At 39.9% G+C, this 21,067-nt stretch overlaps 1 protein-coding gene across 3 annotated transcripts in view; it reads left to right on the top strand.

Annotated features, from left to right (window-relative positions):
• MAST4 (microtubule associated serine/threonine kinase family member 4) overlaps positions 1-21,067 on the top strand; it is a 781,800-nt gene that overhangs the window by 262,661 nt on the left and 498,072 nt on the right. For all 3 annotated transcript variants that reach the window (XM_078153164.1, XM_021007208.2, XM_021007207.2), the window contains exon 3: positions 9,552-9,676. In XM_078153164.1, coding sequence (XP_078009290.1) covers positions 9,552-9,676 — 125 coding nt within the window. The remainder of the gene's footprint in view (positions 1-9,551; positions 9,677-21,067) is intronic.

Raw genomic sequence — 21,067 nt, 5'->3', positions numbered from 1 at the left:
ACAGTGGGGACCTTCTGTCACCAGACTTGTAGTTTGGAAGCCTTTTCTGTTTCATAGATCTTCACAGACAAAGATCTCAAGAGCCCACAGCACATCAGAGTAAGACTGCCATGAAGAGCCTTGAAGGCAGTCACACACTTCAGTCAATCAGTAATCATTTATTAAGTTCTTATTATATGCCAGGCACTGTTCTGGGTGCTGGGCATACAAAGAAAGGCGGAACAGTCCCTGCCCTCAAGGAGCTCACACTCTAATGGAGAAGACAGTATGCAAATAACCAGTTACATACAAGATAAAGACAGAGTAGATGAAAGTAACCTGAAAGGGAGGGCAGTTGGGTAATGCAGTACTAGGCCTAGAGTCAGGAAGACTCATCTTCCTGAGTTCAAATTTGGCCTCAGATACTTTCTAAGCTGTGTGACCCTGGGCAAGTCACTTAACTTTGTTTACCTTAGTTTCCTCATCTATAAAATTAATTGAAGAAGGAGATGGTAAACCACTCCACTATCTTTGCCAAGAAAACCCCAAATGGGGTCATGAAGAGTTGTGTATGACTGAAACAACTGAACAACAACAAAATTTGGATTGTCAAATTTGTGAAGGAGATTAAAACTGGAAAAATAGAAAAGGGGCCAAATCTTGAAGAGCTTTAAATGCCAAAGAAGGGATCTTCTATTTGATCCTGGAGGTAATATAAGATGTCACTGGAGCTTATTGATCAGGTAGATGACATGATCAGACCTACACTTAAGAAAACTCGCCTTGGCAGTTTAGTGGAGAACAGGTTGGAGTGGAGGGACACTCCAGTCAGGGAGACCAGTTAGCAGGCAGTTGCAGTGATTTAAGTGATAGTGGATGATGACCTGCATTGGAGTTGTGGCTGGGTGAAGGGACAGAAGGGAGCATACATGAGAGATGTTGTGGACGTGGAATGGCAAGATTAGGCAACAAAATGGGTATATAGGATGAGAGAGTGAGGGGCCAAAGATGAGGCAAAGGCTTCGAGACTGGGCAGTGCAATAATAGGAAAATTGGGAAGGAAAGGTTCTGGGGGAAAGATACTGAGTTCTTATCAATCGCTTGTTTGAATCAAATACTCATGACTATGCTTATTAGTTGTAAATAAATTTTATGGGGGCAGGAGCCTAATTTCTCATATGTTTTTTAAGGCACCTTGCATTTACTAGGTAAATAGCAAAGCATGATTTCATCCAATTAGAAACAGTAAATATTAAATACCTAACTATGTACAAGGCATGGTATTGGGGTTGGAGGATGCAGAATGTAGTAATCAAACATGTAAGAAGCATAACAAAGCGTAATCTCTTTTCTCAAGGAACTTAGGATCCAATAGGGAAGATGACATCAGCACACGCTAGCGTAATAGCAGTTGAAAATAAGTGTCAAGGAGAAGTCTTTGTAAAATGCTGCACAAGAATCAAGAAAGACTGAGAGACTTTCAGCTGGAGGGGAGAAGGAAGTGCGTGAAGGTGAGACTGGAAAAGTATTTTGGTCCTAGCTGTGAAAGCTTTTAATTGTCAGACTTAGGATTTAGGGACTTCCCTGGGGATGTGGCAGGGAGCCAGTGGAAATTTTTGAGTAGGGAAGTGATGTCTGCAGAGCTGTGTGTTAGGAAGATTACTCAGCCACTCATGTGCAGGATTGATTGTCGAGGGGATAGACTGGAGGCAGAGGGAGCAAGTAGGAAACTATTTCAGCAGTCCAGGTCATAACCTGACCTTGGGTTACAGAAAGGAGAGGACCAGTTGTCAGATGCTGCACAAGTAGAATTGGCTGGAGTTGGTGACTGATTGGACATGGTGAATGAGGGGGAGGTGGGAGTCTAAGATTATCTAGAGATTTCAAGCCTGGGTGAAGTCCAGCAAAGCTTAGCTTTCTTTTAAACATATAAACATATGTATTAGTGCATGATCTAGATGAAAAAGTTGTTCAGTGTTCAATTGTTCAACCCGGACTATTGATGTCATGATTTATGCAAATAGAAGATAGGCATTGTGTAAACTCTGTCCCCTTTGGGCACACTCAGATAGCTACCTGTCTCATAGGAGTTAAGGAAAGAGGGACTAGAATGAGCAAATTGAATGTCCTTTTTTCACCTTGAATGCATGCCATCCCTTCTGTTGGTCTCAGCTGTCTTCATTTTAGATTATAACTTCCCTGCCTAGAGATTTCTATATCAATATATTTGATGTGATTCTGTGTATGTCATCACCAGACTTAAAAAGAAGAGCTTTAATACATGCACTGTTTGATGGAAATTCAGGATGCTTTGCCCTTGGTGAATTACAGGATGAGCTTGTTTTACATGCAAGGCAAAGTGTCAGAAGGCGAAACAAGAAGGAAAGTAACATTCCCTGTCTGCAAGCAGCTTATAATCACATGGGTTGGAGGGGATTATGTGTGCATAAATAAATAGGATATGAGGAAGGATGGATTAAGTGCGAAGGAAATATTCAAAGTATTTTCAGAAATTGGAAGAGGAAAAGGTCACTTTTAACTGCGAGCAGAGCAGAGCTAAGAGAGTTTCATAGAGGAGGTGACATCAGAGTGTGGAACTTGAAGGAAGAGAAGGATCTCAAAAAGTGGCAATGTGAAGGGAAGATTTTGGGGCGTGATGTTGGGAGGCGGGACAAGAATGGAGAATGACTAGTAGTCCATCTTAGCTGCAATGTAGAGGGCAGGAAGGGACTAAAACTGGCCAGGCACATTAGAGTCAGATTTGGGGAGGCCTGAAGTCCCAGTCTGAGGAGTTTTATTATGATTCAAAAGTATTAGTTTGCTCCACAAAGGTTTGTTGTTCAGTCATTTCAGTCATGCCTGACTCTTCGTGACCCCATTTGGGGTTTTCTTGGCAAAGATATTGGAGTGGTTTGCCATTCTTCATTTTACATATGAGGAAACAGAGGCAGACAGGGCTAAGTGACTTGCCCAGGGTCACACCACTAGGCTAATTTTGAGACTGGATTTGGACTCAGGAAGATGAGTCTTCCTTTCTCCAGGCACTCTAGTCACTGCACTACCTCTTTGCCTTTCCCCAAAGGTAGGGGAGTATTAAAGTTAGACCCATGAAATGAAGGGAAAGATTAAAACAAGGAGACTAATTAGAGTTAATCAATGAACATTTATTAGCCCTTGTCATATGCCAAGTGATGTATTAGGGAATGGGAATGTGAAGACTAAAAGGGAACTATCTCTGCCTTCAATGAGCTTACATTTTGTTAGAGAGAAAACATGTAGGTAGATACAGAATAAATGCAAGATATTGTGGGGAAGGGGATGGTGGTTCAGGTGAGGGGTGATTGGGACTTGAACGTGGGTGTTAACAGTGTGAGTAAGGAGATAGATGTAAGAGATTTTACTGAGTTGGAATCCATAGTATAGAGGCTTAGCAGTCATACCTGCCAGTACTTTCAGTGCCCAGGATGTAGTGTCCTTGGGCTAGATGTCAGGAACTCTTCCAAATAAGCTAAATCCTCTCTTAATATCTCCCCTACTTACTTTGGATATCAGCTCTTATTAGTACTTTTGTGTTCTGCTCTTTTTAGGCCTGAGAAGCAGAATGGCCCAATAGATAGAGAGCTGGTCTTACAGGCAGGAAGACCCGGGTCTAAATTATGCCTGACACCTACTAGCTGCACGACCTGTTCAAGTCCCTTAGCTTCTCAGTGCCCAGGGCCAGAGGTGTCAAATACAGGGCTAACATGCAGCCCAGAACACTCCCAAGAAGAACCTTAGCAAGATTAAAGTATAATTTGGATATATTAAACAAAATAAAATACAACATCGTTAATGTTAACATGTGATTGTTTAGGTCAACGTGTAGCCTGCAATGATCCTTATGGACCCAAGTGGCTATGTGTTTCCCCATTGGAGTTTGACACCACTAGGTAACTTTCAAAGACTATAAATTGCAGAGAAAGTTCCAAACTTCATTGGTAAAAGGAATTTCCAGACCTGGGAGTTCTTTATACCATTGAATTATAGGTAGATTCCTTATCGCCTAACTTCTAGACCTCCTGGGTCCAGTCCAAAGACAATTCTCTTTAGTAGAAAAAAAAATGTAAGAAGTAGGCGTAGGAGCATGGATGAGCTGGAAAGGACCTCAAAAGGCCATTGAGTCCAACCTTCTCATTTTACAAGTGAGGAAAATGAGGCTGAGAAAAATTAAGGGTTTTGCCCTGGGTGATACAGCTAATAAGTATCTGAGACAGGATTCAAATTCACATCTGACCTTTGGACTTCTAAATCCAATGTTCTATCTACTGAACCACTTAACTGTTTCTAGCTCAGCCTTCTCCTTACACTTAATTATTCCAGTACCCTCTACCCAAGAGACAGTCCCATCCATACTCTTTGATCCTCTTTTCTCCAATGTAGCAAGCCCTATTTGAAGTCGATGTCTTAGATAGCATTTGCTTTTCTTTGCTGCATTATACTGCAACCTGCCCTTTGGTAATCTGCCTTTGCTTCTGTCATACACATACACACACACGCATACATGTAACATATGTGTATATATACATATCCATATATATTATGTAGGTGTTCAGTCGCTTTTCAGTTGTGTCCAACTCTTTGTGACCCCATTTGGGGTTTTCCTGGCAAGGATGCTGGAGTGGTTTGCCATTTCCTTCTCCAGCTTATTTGACAGATAATGAAACGGAGGCAAACAGTTAAGTGACTTACCCAGGGTCACACAGTCAGTAAGTGTCTGAGGCCACATTTTGACAACTTCTCCTTTTCCACTTTATCAGATGTATTTCTTTGTCTTAAGAAATGCATACTTTGGGGCAGCTAGGTGGTGCAGTGAATAGAACACTGGTCAGGAGGACCTGAGTTCAAATGTGGCCTCAGACACTTGACACTTACTAACTGTGTGACCTTGGGCAAATCATTTAACCCTGATTGCCTATCCCCTTCCCCCCCCAAAAAAAAAAGAGAAAGAAAGAAAGAAAAAAGAAGAAAAGAGAATTGTATACTTAGGAGCTTTACATTCTCTTTCCTGGGCTGACTTCCCCTATAGAATTTCAGTCCATGGAATCTTACCTATTTTTTTTCCTCTGAACTCTGAAATCTTCTCTCCCAAAATAAGGGATATTTGCTAGACCTTGTCTGCCTTTCTTTTCTATCACATATCCTAAGATGGAGTCATTAGCTCCTCCCCATATTTCCCAGTATTTCTCCAGGTTGGTGAAAAATCAGATGCAGAATGGAAGTTTCATTGTTTCTCTCATCTTTGAAGGAAGAGATTACTATAAAAGCAAGTCAGATTATTAACTGCTCTACTTTCTTGGCAGAGAGAATACCAGCAGATGTTGAGATAATTGCATCCCCTGTCATAATTATATCATGTGCTTGTGCCAGGCTTATAATCTGTTTGCCGAATTCATCTATTTCCTCTTTCTGTCTAGGTGGTCTAGCCAGGGGTGGGGAACCTGTGGCCTTGAGGCCACATGTGGCCCTCTAGGTCCTAAAGTTTGTCCCTTTGACTGAATCCAAACTTCACAGAACAAATCTTCAGATTCAGTCAAAGGGCCGAATGTGATGACCTAGAAGGCCACATGTTGCCTCCAGGCGGCAGGTTTCCCACCCTGGGACTCTAGCCAATAGGAGGTCTGTGCTAAGGAGGATAAATCTGGTAGCAATGTGTATAGAATCAACTGCACGGAGAGAGTGCAGGTAGGAAGGATTGTCAGGAATCTATTGCAGTAATCCACGCATGGGATATTGAGGAATATGTAATATATAATGCGTTGTGACAGTGAAAATCAAGAGGAGGGGGATGAGTTTAAGAAAGATTGTGGAAGTAACAATTCCAAATGACTCATGATGAAAAATGCTATCCACTTCCAGAGAGAGAGAACTGATGACCTCTGAGTGCAGATTGAAGCAATTTTGGGGGGCATTTTTTTCTTTCTTTTCTTTTTATTTCTTTCTCTTCTTTTGTAACATGGTTAATGTAGAAATATGTTTTGCATGAGTTTATATGTATGATAGGCATCATATTTCATGTTTTCTCAGTGGGGTGGAGGAGGGGTAAAGGGAAGGAGAGAATTTGGAACTGAAAATTAAAAATTAACAAAAAACAAAACATTGCGGAAGGAGATTCAAATGAACAGTTTTACCCAGTATCTGATTGGATATGAAAGATGAGGGAAGAGTGAAGGTTAACATCAAAATTTGAAACATTGTAGATTAGGTGCATTGGCAGAAATAGTTGAAGTTATAAAATCATTTTTATTTCCCCCAGGAATTCTTGCTGAAGTTGTCTCCAAGCAGTATTTTTCTTTGAGGCTTTGCAGGAAAAGGAGAGGAAGGGAAGGAAGTAAGCATTTATATGGCACCTACCATGTGTCAATTACTGTGCTAAGCATTTTACAAATATTATCTCATTTGATACAACCCTGTTATTATCTCAGTTTTACAGTTGAGGAAACTGAGGCAAACAGTTTAAGTGGCTTGCCTAGAGTCACACAGCTAGGAAATGTCTGAGGGCATATATGAATTCAAGTCTGATTCCTAGTGCAGCACTCTATCCACTCACTGTAGTTGCCTTTTATAGAAGTTTTGGAGTCATTCTGTCCTTTGGGCTTGTGTCTGGGGCATCTTGGTCACCATAATAGCTCTTCTGGGAGGGATTCTGTATTTTTGTTTCTTTGCTCATTCTTCTTTCCTTATTTCTTGACTCTGGACTTTGTAGGGACCAGACTCTGCACACTTAGGGAGAGAATGTCCCTGTTGGGTCATGTTGTTGCTTTCTCTGGGCATTGAGTGCTGTGTGATTTGAGGATCTCCAGAATGACCCAGCCTGGGTACCCACAGGCTTTCAGTGGGCCCAGAGTGCTCTAAGCCGGGGCATTGCCACCTTCCTGGTCTAAGTTTTACAACCTCTTGATCTCAGTTTGTGTCTGAGTAACACGATAGTCAACTTGCTCCTGGTTAGATGTAGCCTTTGACTGGCCCCAGATATCATCATCTAGTTAGAGGAATCTAAAAGTCCAGAATGAAGAAATTTCAGACTGCCTTTTGGTCTGACCCCCAGTGCTGGCTATTTTGCTACAGGCTTCAGACTGGGTTGGGGGCTAGATCTGAGACCCTACTGTGTTCCTAGAGTCAGAGCCACAGTTATTGCCTGTGGCAGGCAAATGTTCCTTGCCCGGGTCTAGCACCCCTATGTATAAGTCCACTTCTCAGACCACACTGTCTGTGACCTAGCGTAGGGGTATGAGTACCAGAGCTACTAGTTGGTACCTGCATCCAACCCCTCTGTGTTGGATTGGTGACTCTTCTTGCCTTAGTGAACAGCACAGGCCCTCCTCCAATCCTCACGCTAAGTGAGAGGAGAATACCAGAGTGGACATGGGCTATTGGAAATAAGAACCTGAAACTCCTGAGAGATGATCAGTCTACATTGAGGTGAAAATTGAAATGAGAGGAATGAATGAAATGACCAAAGAATAGTGTGTAGAGACAGGAGAGGAGAGCTAAAGACATGACCTTGGGAACATGGTAAAGAGTATTGCTTAGTGTTAATTCTGTTAAATTGAATTGAACAGAGGCAGCTAGGTGGTTCAAGGAATAGAGCATTGGTCCTGGAGTCAGGAGGACTTGAATTCAAATTCAGCCTCAGATACTTCCTAGCTGTGTGACCCTGGGCAAGTTATTTAATCCTGATTACCAAAAAAAAAAATTGAATTAAACATACTTTAAGGGGTCACTAAGAAGATGAGTCAGAGGCAGTTATAGAGTTTACTTGGAAGAGTCATATACAAATTTGTTATGAGTATGATGTCTCTGGAAAACAAATGAGAAATTATCTAGGGTAGGGGTGTGGTTAGCTTTGTCAAATGATACAGAAAGGTCACAGAATAACAGGACCAAAAGTAATCTGTTGGATTAGGTATTTGATTAATTGAAAAGTGTTGAAGCAATTTCTTTTTGCCACAGTGCCTAACACTGTGCTAAGCCATGGAGTGGAAAGGCAAAAAACAACAACAACAAAAACCCAAAACAATGGTTCCTGCTTTTGAGAGGCTTATGGCAAGTCAGTAAACATTTATTAAGTGCTTACTATGGAGCCAGGCCCTGTGCTTAGGTGACAAAGAAATTGAAAGACAGACCCTGCTCTCAAGGACCTCACAGTCTAATGAGAAGAGAGGAGAGTGGAGGAGAGGAGTTGTCCAACCGGAACTGGACAGTAGGGTCCCCAGTGGGGCAGCTTGGACCACGCATGGGTTGTTGTTGTTTGTCCTTCGTTCTTGAAGAGGACCATGACATCAGGGAGGTGATGCCATGGCTTGCAAGTGAATTGGATTTCAGTGAGGGAGGGCTGCGCAAAGTCACCAGCCTCACTTTTTCCTCCAGAGCTGTCTGGGTCCAGTAACAAACTAGAGATTAGGATGACTGGAGATCAGCCCTGGATTCAGTAGGATACCATGGCCCTTTTAAGCTGAGGTCTTTCCCAGGTCTCAGTCTGATGGAGGCAATCCGTAGGATTTTAGCTAAGACTTGAAGGAAGTCAGGAGGCAGAGAAGAGGAGGAGGAGAAACTCTCCAGGCAGGGGAGAAGCCAGTGAAAATGCATGGAATAGGATCAGGGGGCCACAGGTTATGTATTCCTCCTTCCACATACTCAATCTATTGACACTGGCCTCTCTGCTATTCCTAAAACAAGACCACCTTCCCTTTCCCTATTCCAGGAGTGGAAACCTGAGGTTTCAAGGCCACCTGTGGCCCTCTATGTCCTCAAGTGCGGCACTTTGACTGAATCCAAAGTTCACAGAATAAATCCCCTTAATAAAAGGATTTGTTCTGTAAAACTTGAACTCAGCCAAAATGGGAGGTTTCTTTATTTCCATGAGGAAACCAAGGGTCAGGGAGGTGTGATTTGCTCCAGTTACATGCGAATTCAGGTTCTGAGTCTAAATCTGGCTATCCTGACTTCAGATTAAAATTTCTTTACTATTTGGTGACAGTATTTCCCAACTTAAAGACACCATAATGTAGGAGATAAAAGGCCAGCCTCAGAATTGGGCGACTTTGTGTACAAGGCCTGCCTGTGATGCATACTATGTGTTTCTTAGAACCTTAGAGATTTCACAGGGATTCTTTGTCTGGTTACCTTCAAGGGGTCTAGGGATAGATTTAGGGTGTTTGTGAGCTTTCATGGGAAAAAAATTAATCTTTATTTTCATTTATTTCTAGCAGCACTAGCATTTCCTTCAATAATTAATATGGGTAACAATAATAGGTATTTGCAGGCTTCACTAACCTGCCAATGGGGCCTATCGAACAAAAAAAGTTTAAGAACCTTGCTGTAGAATTATGTCACAGATACATATTGGTGGATGGATTTTCCTCACTGGGAGTTCTCTCAGCACCAACCCCCCCCCCCGCTCCATAAAAATAATCACTGATTTTGGCAAATACAAAAGAAAGTCCCAGTCTGTTAGGAAGCAAGGGGACAGAACCGGTCATGGTATCCTTAGCTACCAAGCTAAGAAAACTGTTTTCTTTGTTTGCATCCAACAGGGAGGTACCTACTTCCAAACACCATCGCAGAGCAGTCATGGCTGGCAGCTGCAGAGACCTCCAACCTCATCCGGATGCGCAGCCAGGCTCTCGGTCAGTCAGCTCCTTCTCTCACTGCTAGCATGGTGAGTGAAATGCAGGCTTCATTCAAGCCTGAAAGAAAGGACATGGATCCTATGCTACAAGGGGCAGTATGAGTGTGGAGGGTGAGAAATACATAGCCGTGACATGTGCAATTACAGGTTTTTACATCCTGTCTGTCCTTTGGTTTGTGTATCATGTTTCACTTGGGCAGTAGGAATTAAATTATTAAATAAAATTATAAATTGAATTATTGATAACTTAAATGATTAATAACTGCCTGTTAGAAATGCACAGTGCCTCCAGGAATTGAATGTGAGGGTGTGGAAACCTGCACTTTAAATTACTGATATTTCTTTCCATGTGGAATGTCCTTTAGTCCATTTCCCAGGACTTCCTCTTCCCAGTTAACTTCCCTATTTCTCTACTCTTTGCTCTATTCTTTACCAGGCAACAACAAAAATCTGCAAATAAAATGGGGCAGAAAGAAAAGATCTCATTGAAAAACAATATATGTTTCAAACCGCATTTCCCATTTAGAGTTATCTCATGAGACCCTCTTTTTGGTTCCAGGTTTTACACTCTGGTGTGAAAAAGAGGCTATAAAAATGGCTTTTGTGCTTAGCATTTAGAGTTGTTATCTAATAGGCCCCTCTTCTATTAGGTTCCTGGTTATATGCTCTTGTACAACAGAAAAAGGCTATAAAATGGCTTTTGTATTTAATTTCTATTAAATGTGGTGAATGGGGATTTGTGTGGCCATGGCAACATCTGCCACAGAAAGATGGGCCTCCAACTCTGTCACGAACAGTGCTATAACGAATACATAAATCTATGCAGGTCCTTACCTGGAGTCTTTTACATTGGGAGTCATATTTTACTAAATGATGAAAACCAGTCACGTTTGTGCAGATCTTTGAAGTTTGGGAGGTGCTGTCTGTATTTTGCAGGTGAGGAAACTGAGGGTCTGAGAGACTGAGTGCCTTGCCTGTGATTACTAAATTTCTGAAACAAGATTCAAATCCAGGGCTCTTGACTAAATGCTCGCCCACACTGCCTCATAACTTAAATAGACCTGGTGTCTAATCTTGGCAAGTGCATTAATTAGCCATCAGGCTTGGGCCATTCACTTAATTTCAGGGTGCCCTAGTTTTCCTGTGAAACAAAGATGATGACCTGAGTTTCCTCATCTGTAAAATGAGGCAGCTAGGATCGATTTTCTCTACGTTTCTTTCCAGTTCTAAATCTGTGATTCTATGAGCCGTTCCTAATGTCTAGGGTTCCTTTTAGCTCTAAACTACTATGGATTGATTTCTTTAGCAATTTATGTTCTTGACTGTCCCCAAATGAATTTTTGTTGCTGAGCTGCTCTTCTCAAGTCCTTCTGTGTGTACAGAATGAGGCTGCCATTTGTAAACTTGATCTATCTTTTTTTTTTTGTGGATTTAAAGTTTACACCTAATTGTGTTTTTGGTCCCAGGTAGCAAGAAGTCAAATTTACCTTTTTTTCTCTTCAGGGAAAATGTATTAAAGCTTAAGTTAGAGTTGTGCCTGTACCACTTGAGAATTTTAAATCTTTTCAGCTAGCGACTTTTTAAGTGAAAAATGATTTCTTAAAAGCTACAATATTGTTCCTGCATCCTTCCATAGTAACAATGGTTGGTTTTACTTGGCAGTGATAACTCTGATGATGCTGGTCGAAGCTAGGTTGTCACAGGAAGGATAATGATATCTGAGGTAAAGTATCCAGACATAGGAAACATTTATTCTCTGCTGAAGTTCCTGTTTGATGTGGAGCTAAGATATTTGCAAACAGGACCAGAGAGATCTTGAGAAACATGGGTAGCAAACAAATGAGGAGAAAATTGTGTTAGTCCTCTTTCCGTTTCCTGCTTACAATTTCTTACTAGTTTACCTACTGCCAATATTTAAATTGGAGATATTTGTATAAAGGGAAGACATCAAAAATACTGAAGTGATTTAATATCTAATTAAATTTGACTTGCATGAAATTGCCTACTGTGTGAAAGGAACTCTAGTATGGATAAAAAAATAAAACTGTGAAAGTCTCTGTCCTCAAAAAGCTTCTATTTTACTGGGGATGATGGTATGTATTGTGTAATATGCTGCCTAAACCAAGGTTTTGTTCATTATCTTCCTCTGGCATCATAGATATCAGGTTGACATCTTTGGATTTTAAACCTGCTTTAAAATACATATTTTTTTCTTTCTGTTTTTCTTTCTTTTGTTTAAAGCAAATTGCAAGCTTTAAAGTGACATTTTCTTTCTGTTTTTAGTTATGTTTAAAGCACATTGCAAGCTTTAAAGTGCTATATAGTTTATTATTATTATTATTATTATTATTATTTGTATCTCAATTTCACTTGCTAAATGAACACAGGATATCATAAACTTTTTAGTCGGTACTTTTTAGCGCTTGACGGTCAAGTTTATTAACTTTCCAACTCTCGCCCTCCCCTTCCCCCACTATTGATGCATGTATTGTAGTCTTAGGAAAATATTGGTAAGCTTCTTTGTTTCACTGATGCAGAATAACAGCAGGAGAGGATGGTCCCGTCTGGTGCCCCTCTCATCTTCATTTCCTCATTATTCAGTTATCTCAGGCCAGATATCTCTGCTACCCACAGCACATGCAATTATAATGCTAAAAGTCTTGTGATACATTTTTATGTGCCAACTTTCAGCACAGTCTTAAGAGTACATAGTGGGGAAAAGGTCATATATTTGATTCTTTTCTCTTTATGGAGAATAGGCTGTATAGAAAGCAAAGGGGAAAAGTATATTTTTTAAAAAATATAGAAACTATTATAGGCCATTTTAATAAGCCAATTTCAGTAAAGATATAGGAGCTTTGATTTCCTGGAGAATGGTGTGGAAAGGTAGATGGTGCCTACCATGGGCAATTTTGTATATTGTCTATCTCTTCTTTTATTCATGGGGAAACCAACCAAATCCTCTAGTTGTGAAACTGATAGTTCTTCTCTGTGCTCTAATGGATAATCTATTGAGCTTCTTCACCTCAGCCTTATGTGATCTTGTTACTTTGTTGTGAATCCCAAGATGTGCTTTGAAACTCCACAGTGTTAAAACAGTTTTGATCAGCCTTTGAAATTCTGAAATGAAGCACATCCTGTTTATCTTGGCTAAGATTACAGAAAAGCAAAAGCAGCCATGTAGTCGCCTCTGTGGCCCTTGTAGAAGGGTTGTAAACACCCTATGCAAGAGAACTTGGTCGTTTTAAGTATATAAACAAACTGATATATTTTTTTTTTTGGTGTTTCATGGCAACCTGGAAAAATAATGAAATTAAGGGAGATATTGTGTGCTTTCAAGTGTGAGAAGACAGGATATGCTACAGAAGGACTTCCTAAGCTGTGTACTGCCTCGTACAATATGGCAGACACTGATGCCATATGCAGGAAATTCAAACATGTTTATGACCTTTACTTGAGTGAATGCCAATAAGATATAAATGAGGTTACTTATTTTTTGGCAGGTGCAGCCTTTAGTGAAAGTATTGTCTGTGGTTCCTTTAATGTCACAGACAGATTAAGCATTGCTAACTACTCTCTTGGTTAGGAGATGAATTCTTAGCCCAAAGTAGCTTGGTTTTCCTTGGCTCTGCTAAACGTGGTTGTGCTGCCTGAACCAGACACATTGGGCGCTTCAGATAATTGGCTTGGTGCTGCTTCTTCCTGAGTAGCCAGGTAGTGGGCAGAATACATGCTTAGGGAGTGTCTGCCTGCTGGGGTACCAGCCGGGAGTGCTGATGAGGTGTCAGATGAATACTCCATGTACATTAATCTGGAGAAGGGAAAAAGTCTTCTCCCATTTGCTTCTTCCATCTTTCTGTCCCTCCCTACACATGGGTAGTTTATCAAAGAAGCTGCTGTCATCAAAAACAGATGGATTTATACAGATGCTTCTCTTTGGCAAGCAGACAGGAATTCAGGAGGCAGAAACATGGTAACTTATCAGTCTGTAGGAAAATATGAGGGCAGTAAGCCTTGCTGACTAAAATTTGATAATGGTACATGTAGCAGTCGTAAGAAATGCCAGCTTGTGTGATACTTAGCAGTAATGGATGAATGTCAGCGCACAAAAAGGAAAGACTTTCAAGAACTCATTGTCTCTGGTTAATTTCTCTTTGTGTTATTTCCCTCATCCTTCATTTACTTCATTTCCCATCCTTGCACCCTTTATATGTAGTACTCCAATTCCAGTCTTTTTTTCAAGAGTAGGCTCTAGTTATCTAGTTTCTGTTGAATCTGTGGCTCAGTTTTATGTGTTCAAGTTAGTTGACCCTCTCAATCAATCCATAAATATTTATTAGGCACCTAGTATGTGCCAGGTACTGTGCTTAGCAGTGGAAATACAATAACCGGCGAAAGATAGTCTCTGTCCTATAAGACACACAGAGAAACAGGCATATCCTATATAAATTAGAAATGGGAAGGGGAGGGAAACAAGCATTTGTTAAACTCCTACTATGTGCCAGGCATTCTGTTAAGAGCTTTACAAATATTATTTCATTTGATTCTCATAACAAATCTGGGAAGTAGATTCTATTATGATCCACATTTTATAGTTGAGGGAATTGAGGCAGACAGCACAGCTTAAAAGTGTAGGGGGCCAAATCTGAATTCAGGTTTTTGTGACTTCAGGCCTGGTGCTGCATCTGATGTGCCATCTTCTTCACTTCCCAGAAGTCAAACTCCACATTGGGCTGGGTTTGAATTCAGTTTAACTTGGTTCAATTCAGCAAGCATGTATGAAGTACCCGCTATGTGGTAGGTGAGCTTTATGGTTTGCAAAGTATTTTACAAATATTATCTTTTGATCTTCACAGCAATCCTGGGAAGGAGGTGTGCTGTTGTTATCCCCATTTTATGTATGGGGAAACTGAGGCAGACAGGTTAAGTGACTTGCTTAGCATCAAACAACTAGTAAGTGGTAGAAACAGGATTCAATTGGGGTCTTCCTGACTGCAAATCCAGTGTTCTTTCTGCTTCACTGTCAAGGTATACTAGATAGGGACACAAAACTTTCCCCCTTCCTCCCCGCCCCCCAAAAAGGAAAGAAATAGAAAAAGAAACAGATCATGCTCTCAAGGAGCTTACATTCTATTGACTGGGAGAGATAGGGCTGCTAAGAACAACATGTAGCCAGGTAAGTAAATACCAAACACACAAGTCAACGGAAAATGATTTTTGGGAAGAGCATTAACAGTTGGAGGGGAATCAGGAAGGGACTCTTAATGACCATAAAGTGCATCTGGTCTGCAAGTAGAATTGGGAGGAAGGATGTTTGCTAGAAATCAGCAGCCTAGTTTTGGGGGATGTTACGAAAGCCAAGGCGGGAGTGGGAAGAGGAGGGTTAAGGAGAAGGTCTGGACAAAAATGGAGAAAGGAGAAGTGATGTGTTCCCTTTAAATGATATAATGGTTTGAGGTAGTTGTACTTTATTTAATCTTAGTGCCATGATAATAAAAATAGGGTATACGTGTGTGTGTGTGTGTGTGTGTGTGTGTGTGTATATACATATATATATATAGTGTGTATATATATATATACATATATATAGTGTGTGTGTACACATATATACATACATATGCACGCATATAACGCACACACATATATCTATACATACACACCTATATATACCTATACATACATACATCTATATAGACACATATATGTATGTGTTTGTATGTGTAAAGGTGTGTATATGTATATATATGTGTGTGTGTGTGTATATATATACATATACATACACACGCACACATCTAGCTATCTATCCATCTCTTTAGGGTTTGTAAAGAGCTTTACAGATACTATTCCTTTTGATCTTAGCAGCAATCTTGGGCGCCTAGCAGCTATTATTATTATTATTATTATTATTATTATTATTATTATTATTATCTTTATTTTACATATGATTAACAGAGGCAGACAGAGGTTAAGTGATTTGCCCAAGGTCACCCATATAGGAAGTATCCAAGATGAGATTTGAAGTCAGGACTTCCTGAATCAAGGTCCAGGGCCCTATCCACAGCACCACCGTGCTGGTAGGAGTTTTGTAGTTTTATTTATTTAGTTCCTTTAAAAATATTACTCATTTCTTCTCATTGAAGTGATAGTATTTTCTTTAGCAGTAGAGATCTTGGAACCAAAACTCTTGCAACAGCAATAGTACATTCAGAGAGGCTAGATGAATATTTATGCTTGTGTGTATGCATGTGTGTATATGTGTGTGTGTATGTGTGTGTGTGTATAAAGCAATGTCTCATAAGCTAGAAATAGATAATGCACTGTGAAGTGTATTTTTCTTACATAATACTGTAAAAATATGACATTTTGATACTTTTTTATATATATGTTACTTAACATTTTATTAATAAATCATTATTTCTCAAAAGAGAAATCTGAGATGAGACCCAATTAATGTACTCTGAGATTTTATCTTTTAAATCTTAGCATAGAAACACTTTTAGTGCATTTCAATAAACTGTTTTGGGATAACTTATTCATATAAAGTTATGAATTGACATTCATTGCTAGAGATTGACTCAGCACCGCTTTCCTTTTTTTAAATCATTTAACCAACGACTGATCATTTAACAAGCACAGTATTGACTCCTCCCCTGTGATGCATCGCCTGTCCATCAGGAGTTGTGTGCACACTTCATTACTGGTCTTCTGAATTCATTGCCAGCTGAGGCCTTGCAGTCTAAGCTGTTTTCCTTGGTATTATTATTACCATTGGATGAGTTGTTCTCCAGTTCAGATTACTTTCTTCTTCATTAAACCATTCAAGTCATCTTAAATTTCTTTAGATTTATCGTATTCATCAATTCCCATGGCAAACTAACATCCCCTCACATTTGGTCAGCCATTCCCAGATTTTGTTCCCAAATTCCCATTTTGTTTCTAATTTTTGCTACAGCATAAAGTGCTACTGTAAATATTTTTGTATGTGTAGGTGTCTGTATTCTGTCTTTGATATCTTTAATATAGACTAATTTTTAAAACAATTATTACCCTAAAAGATTTTGACCATTACCCTTATCAGCATAATTTTGATAGCTCTTTTAGTATTTTTCCATTTTTTCAGCCCTCCCTTCCATGCCCCCTTTTATTAAAGTATTTTTATTTCTTTGGAGAGTTACAATAAGGGACAATATACTGTAGTCTGAGTGCATGTGATATCCATTTTTGGATTCCACTGGAGAGATGAAGGTAAAAGAAATCCTTTCTATGTAAGTGAGCTTATTTTGGAAACAAGTTTTCAAGTGAGCATAAACTCACTGTCTACTGATAAAAATCAGTCATGATTTTGCCTCAATTGTTTTTTGCACAGTTTTGACAGGTAAGGTTGTCACAGGTATGTCAAAGCAGGTCAGTCATCAAGTAGGAAGCTAGTAGCCATCTGCTAGGACTTCAGAGCTCAAAGGGAGCCTAGAGATCTTGAAATTCAATCTTCTTATTTTACAAATGTAGAAACTGAGGCCCATAAAAGTGAAATAACTTGCTCTGGGTTTCGTTGTTTAGTCCTTTTCAGTCACCTCCAACTCTTCATTTCTTTTTCGCATTTTCTTGGCAAAGATACTGGAGTGGTTTGCCATTTCCTTCTCTAGCTCATTTTACAGATGAGGAAACTGAGGCAAACAGGTTGAAGTGACTTGCCCAGGGTCACACAGCTAGTAAGTGTATGAGGCTGAATTTGAACTTAAGAAGGTGAGTCTTCCTGACTCCAGACTCAGCGCTATATCCACTGCCCACCTAGCTGCTCAGAATTACATACCTAGTGAATGGAGAGCTGTGATTCAAATCCAGGTTGCCTAACTCCAAATCAAGTGCTCTGTGTGCTATGCCATATTAATCCTATTTTCACTGTTTCATGTTTCATGAGTGAAATGAGATAATTAAAAAAAAAGTACCTTTTTCATGCCTTTCTTTCCTGAGCTAAAATTTTCATTAATCATCTACTGTTCAGAAGAGATTCAGGGAAATAAATAGTAGAATTACTTGAAAACCATGAAACATAAGAAAAGCTTTGAAATTCTAGGTCCCTAAATAAAACTGTATGACAGGACCCTTTTCTAGACCACTGCTCTAAATAATCACCCTTGCCATATTCCCTGGGAATTTACCCTCCTCTGTGGTCACCAAAGGATTGGGGGCAATTTACAAAGTCCATTGTGTGTGCTTAATTCCTTCCTACTTGCTGACCAATTAAATAGAATAATGAATTGCTGATGCTGAGATATATGTATTGATCCCATGATAAACTGTCAGATACAGGCACATGCATAAGAGTTGAAAAACATTGCCTTGAAATATATCAAGGAACGGCTGTAAAACGGATAGTACTATATATTTTTATTTTGGTTCATTTTGCTCAAATGGCACACATAGTCTTAAATTTTTTTTTAGAGCTTCCTATGCCCTAATTTTCCAAACTTGTAAAATCATTAAAGCAAAGCTGGAAAGAGCAACTATTAAACATTCTTGCTGATGATTTTGCAGTAATTTACCAGCATTCATTATTAGATGAATATTCTTATCTTTCATATTCCTAGAAATTGCTTCTTAATGATGTTGTTGCTATTACTTCAGTCAGTGTACCTAGAAATATGTTGTTGTCTACTACAGAAAATTAGTGATGACATTCATAAAAAACCTCATGGGATCATAGTTTGAAAGCTAGAAGGGATCTCAGAGGGCCATCTAGACCAACCACTTCATTTTACAGATAAAGAACTGAGGAACAGGGAGGTTAAGTGATTTGCCTGAGGGCACACAGGTAGTAATAATCAGAGATAGGATTTGAACTCAGACATAGGCTCTATTCAGAGCCAGGCCTCTTTCCACTGTATCAGTCCATACCTTAATTTAAAAAGGCCATAGCCTCACACTGCATCTGGGGCCATCTCCACTTGTCCTGATCTAGATCTTGCCACTGGACCCGATGGCTCTGGAGGAGAAGGTGAAGTTGGTGACTTTGCACAGCCATGCCTCACTTAAATCCAGTTCCCTTGCAAATCATGGCATCACCTTCTTGATGTCATGGTCCTCTTCAAGAACGAAAGACAAACAACAACAATAACAGCCATACTGTAGGCTGGAGTCATTGGGAGACTTCATGGAAGACTTGGGGCTGGACACCAGCCTTGAAAGATGCCTAGGATATCAAGAGGCAATACAGAGAGGCAAATGGAAGGAGTACTAGCAAAAACACAGTGGCAATAATGGGATCATAGATTGAAAACTTCTAGAAGGGACCTCAGAGGGCTTCTTAGTCTTTTTTTTTTTTAATGAAATTAATCCCCATTGGTAATCTGGGCATACCTATGGATCCTTTATCAGAATTATGCTTTTAAGTGCATAAAATAAAATACATAGGGTTTTAAAGGAAAACAATTCTAGTGAAATACAGTTGTTAAAATATTTTTTAAAATAAGTTCATGGATTCCAGGTTAAGAACCTCAGCTTTAGATCAAATCCTTTCTCATTTTATAGGCAGGTGAACTGAAGCCTAGGGAGGCAATGTCATTTACCCAAAGTTACACCCTGAATCGTTGTCACAGCTGGGACAGAAACCCAGGTCTCCTAGACTCCCAGGTCCACTGTTCTTTCCTCTCTACCATATTAGTATTTGAGGCAGCAGTGGGTAAAACACTGGGACTCAAGTCAGGAAAACCTGAGTTCAAATTTGGCCTCTCAGGCACTTTACTAGCTGTGTGACCTTGGGGAAGTCACATAACCTCTGCTTGCTGCCCCCATTTCTGCATCTGTAAAATGGAGATAATAATGGCACCTACTTCCCAGGATGTTGTGAGCATCAAATGAGATAATATTTATGAAGTGCTTGACACAGTGCCTGGCACATAGGCACTATATAAATGCTAGATTGCTTTTAGCTGCCCTGTCCGATAAGAATATCAGTAGGTTTGGGGCCATAGGAAGAGGGGTCAGGAAACATTGTTGGATGAAATGATAATTCAGGCATCTCTTGAGTGATGTTTGTCTTTAGAATGATGTTGTTACTCTTGACACAGAGGGAAAGGGAACTCTGATAGCTCCAGGAGTGTTGAGTACCAAGGAGGTGTGGACTCTCACTTCAATTCTAGTCTTGGAAGAACAACAATCTATATTAGTAAGAAGAATTTAATGTCCTCAGATGGATGAGGAGACAGAAACCATCCAGTTGAGGGTTTCTGGTCACTGAGTACATTTTGATTGATAATGGAAATTGGAAAACCTGGGGAAAATCACCTAAGCACCACAAGCACCTGGGACCTGAGGATATTCTCAACTTTTTTGAGCCAAAATCATCATGTGGTTGTTTTCATAGAGAGAATGATAGCATGTTAATAATTCCCTACCGGATACTGATGTTTTTTCCATATGGCTTAGCTCCAGTGAATCCCCAGAAAAATGAGTGATGGGGCTAGGTGGAAACACTCAGCTTGGGTATTTTGTGACATCATAAATCTTCCCTGCTACTGTTATGGAAAAAGCTGTGGTGGTTTGATATGAAAGTGGCCCAGCCTTAGTCTTCTTGGGTTTAAGTCCAACAATAAAGGAAAGATGCAACAGAAGACATTTTCAGGAATCTGGAAATTATTTTACTTAATAAAGTGTAGCAGGATCAATCCTTGGTTATGATCTGGATATAAAATTATAGAGGAGTGAAATCTGTGTTTAAGAAAATAGTTTAATCTAATTGTTGATTCTGGACTCTGTCCATGACAGATCTTTTCCCTAGCCCATAGGGCCTTTTCAGTGATGTCCTTAATTCCCTTGGTCTCCAAACCTCTGGCACATCTGTTATTTATTTTTAAATGATTCTTCTCTTTTTTGGCTGGCCTCAATAGTCCACTTGCATCCAGTTTTTCCCATTTCCTGTGGCTTTAACTGTCTGCATCTTCCGGATGCTAGGCTGAGATGCCTTTTCACTATCACTTATTAGTTAATGTGGTAAATGAGGAAACGCAGTAGACTGTTTTATGCAATCTACTTCTGAAGTTATCCTGTGACATAGACTAGACCAATTGCTTGGTGATGGTTTTGGATTTATCACTGGCGCTACTGGATGAATGAGAAAAAATTAAGGACAATCACAGAAAAAGGATGGAACTCATCTATATCAAATTCCCTTTTCTAAAGAGGCGTTGGTTAGACTCTAGCCTGCTGCATAATCCTAACCACAAAACTAAATTTCTGTACGATGATACTTGTGTTTTTCTTTTCTTTCTTTGCTCCCCTTAGGGGGGGATAGGGACTGGACCTGCAGGTTGGCACCTTCTCTGCACCAAACAACAGTCAGTTAGATGGAGCAAGGGATAGAGTGCTGGTCCTGGAGTTGGGAAGACTCATCTTCCAGTTCAAATCTAGCCTCAGACACTAGTG

The sequence above is a fragment of the Phascolarctos cinereus genome, unplaced genomic scaffold (assembly GCF_003287225.1).
Source record: "Phascolarctos cinereus isolate Bilbo 61053 unplaced genomic scaffold, phaCin_HiC Scaffold_4;HRSCAF=312, whole genome shotgun sequence".
NCBI lineage: Eukaryota > Metazoa > Chordata > Mammalia > Diprotodontia > Phascolarctidae > Phascolarctos > Phascolarctos cinereus.
This window is presented reverse-complemented; position numbering and strand designations above follow the sequence as displayed.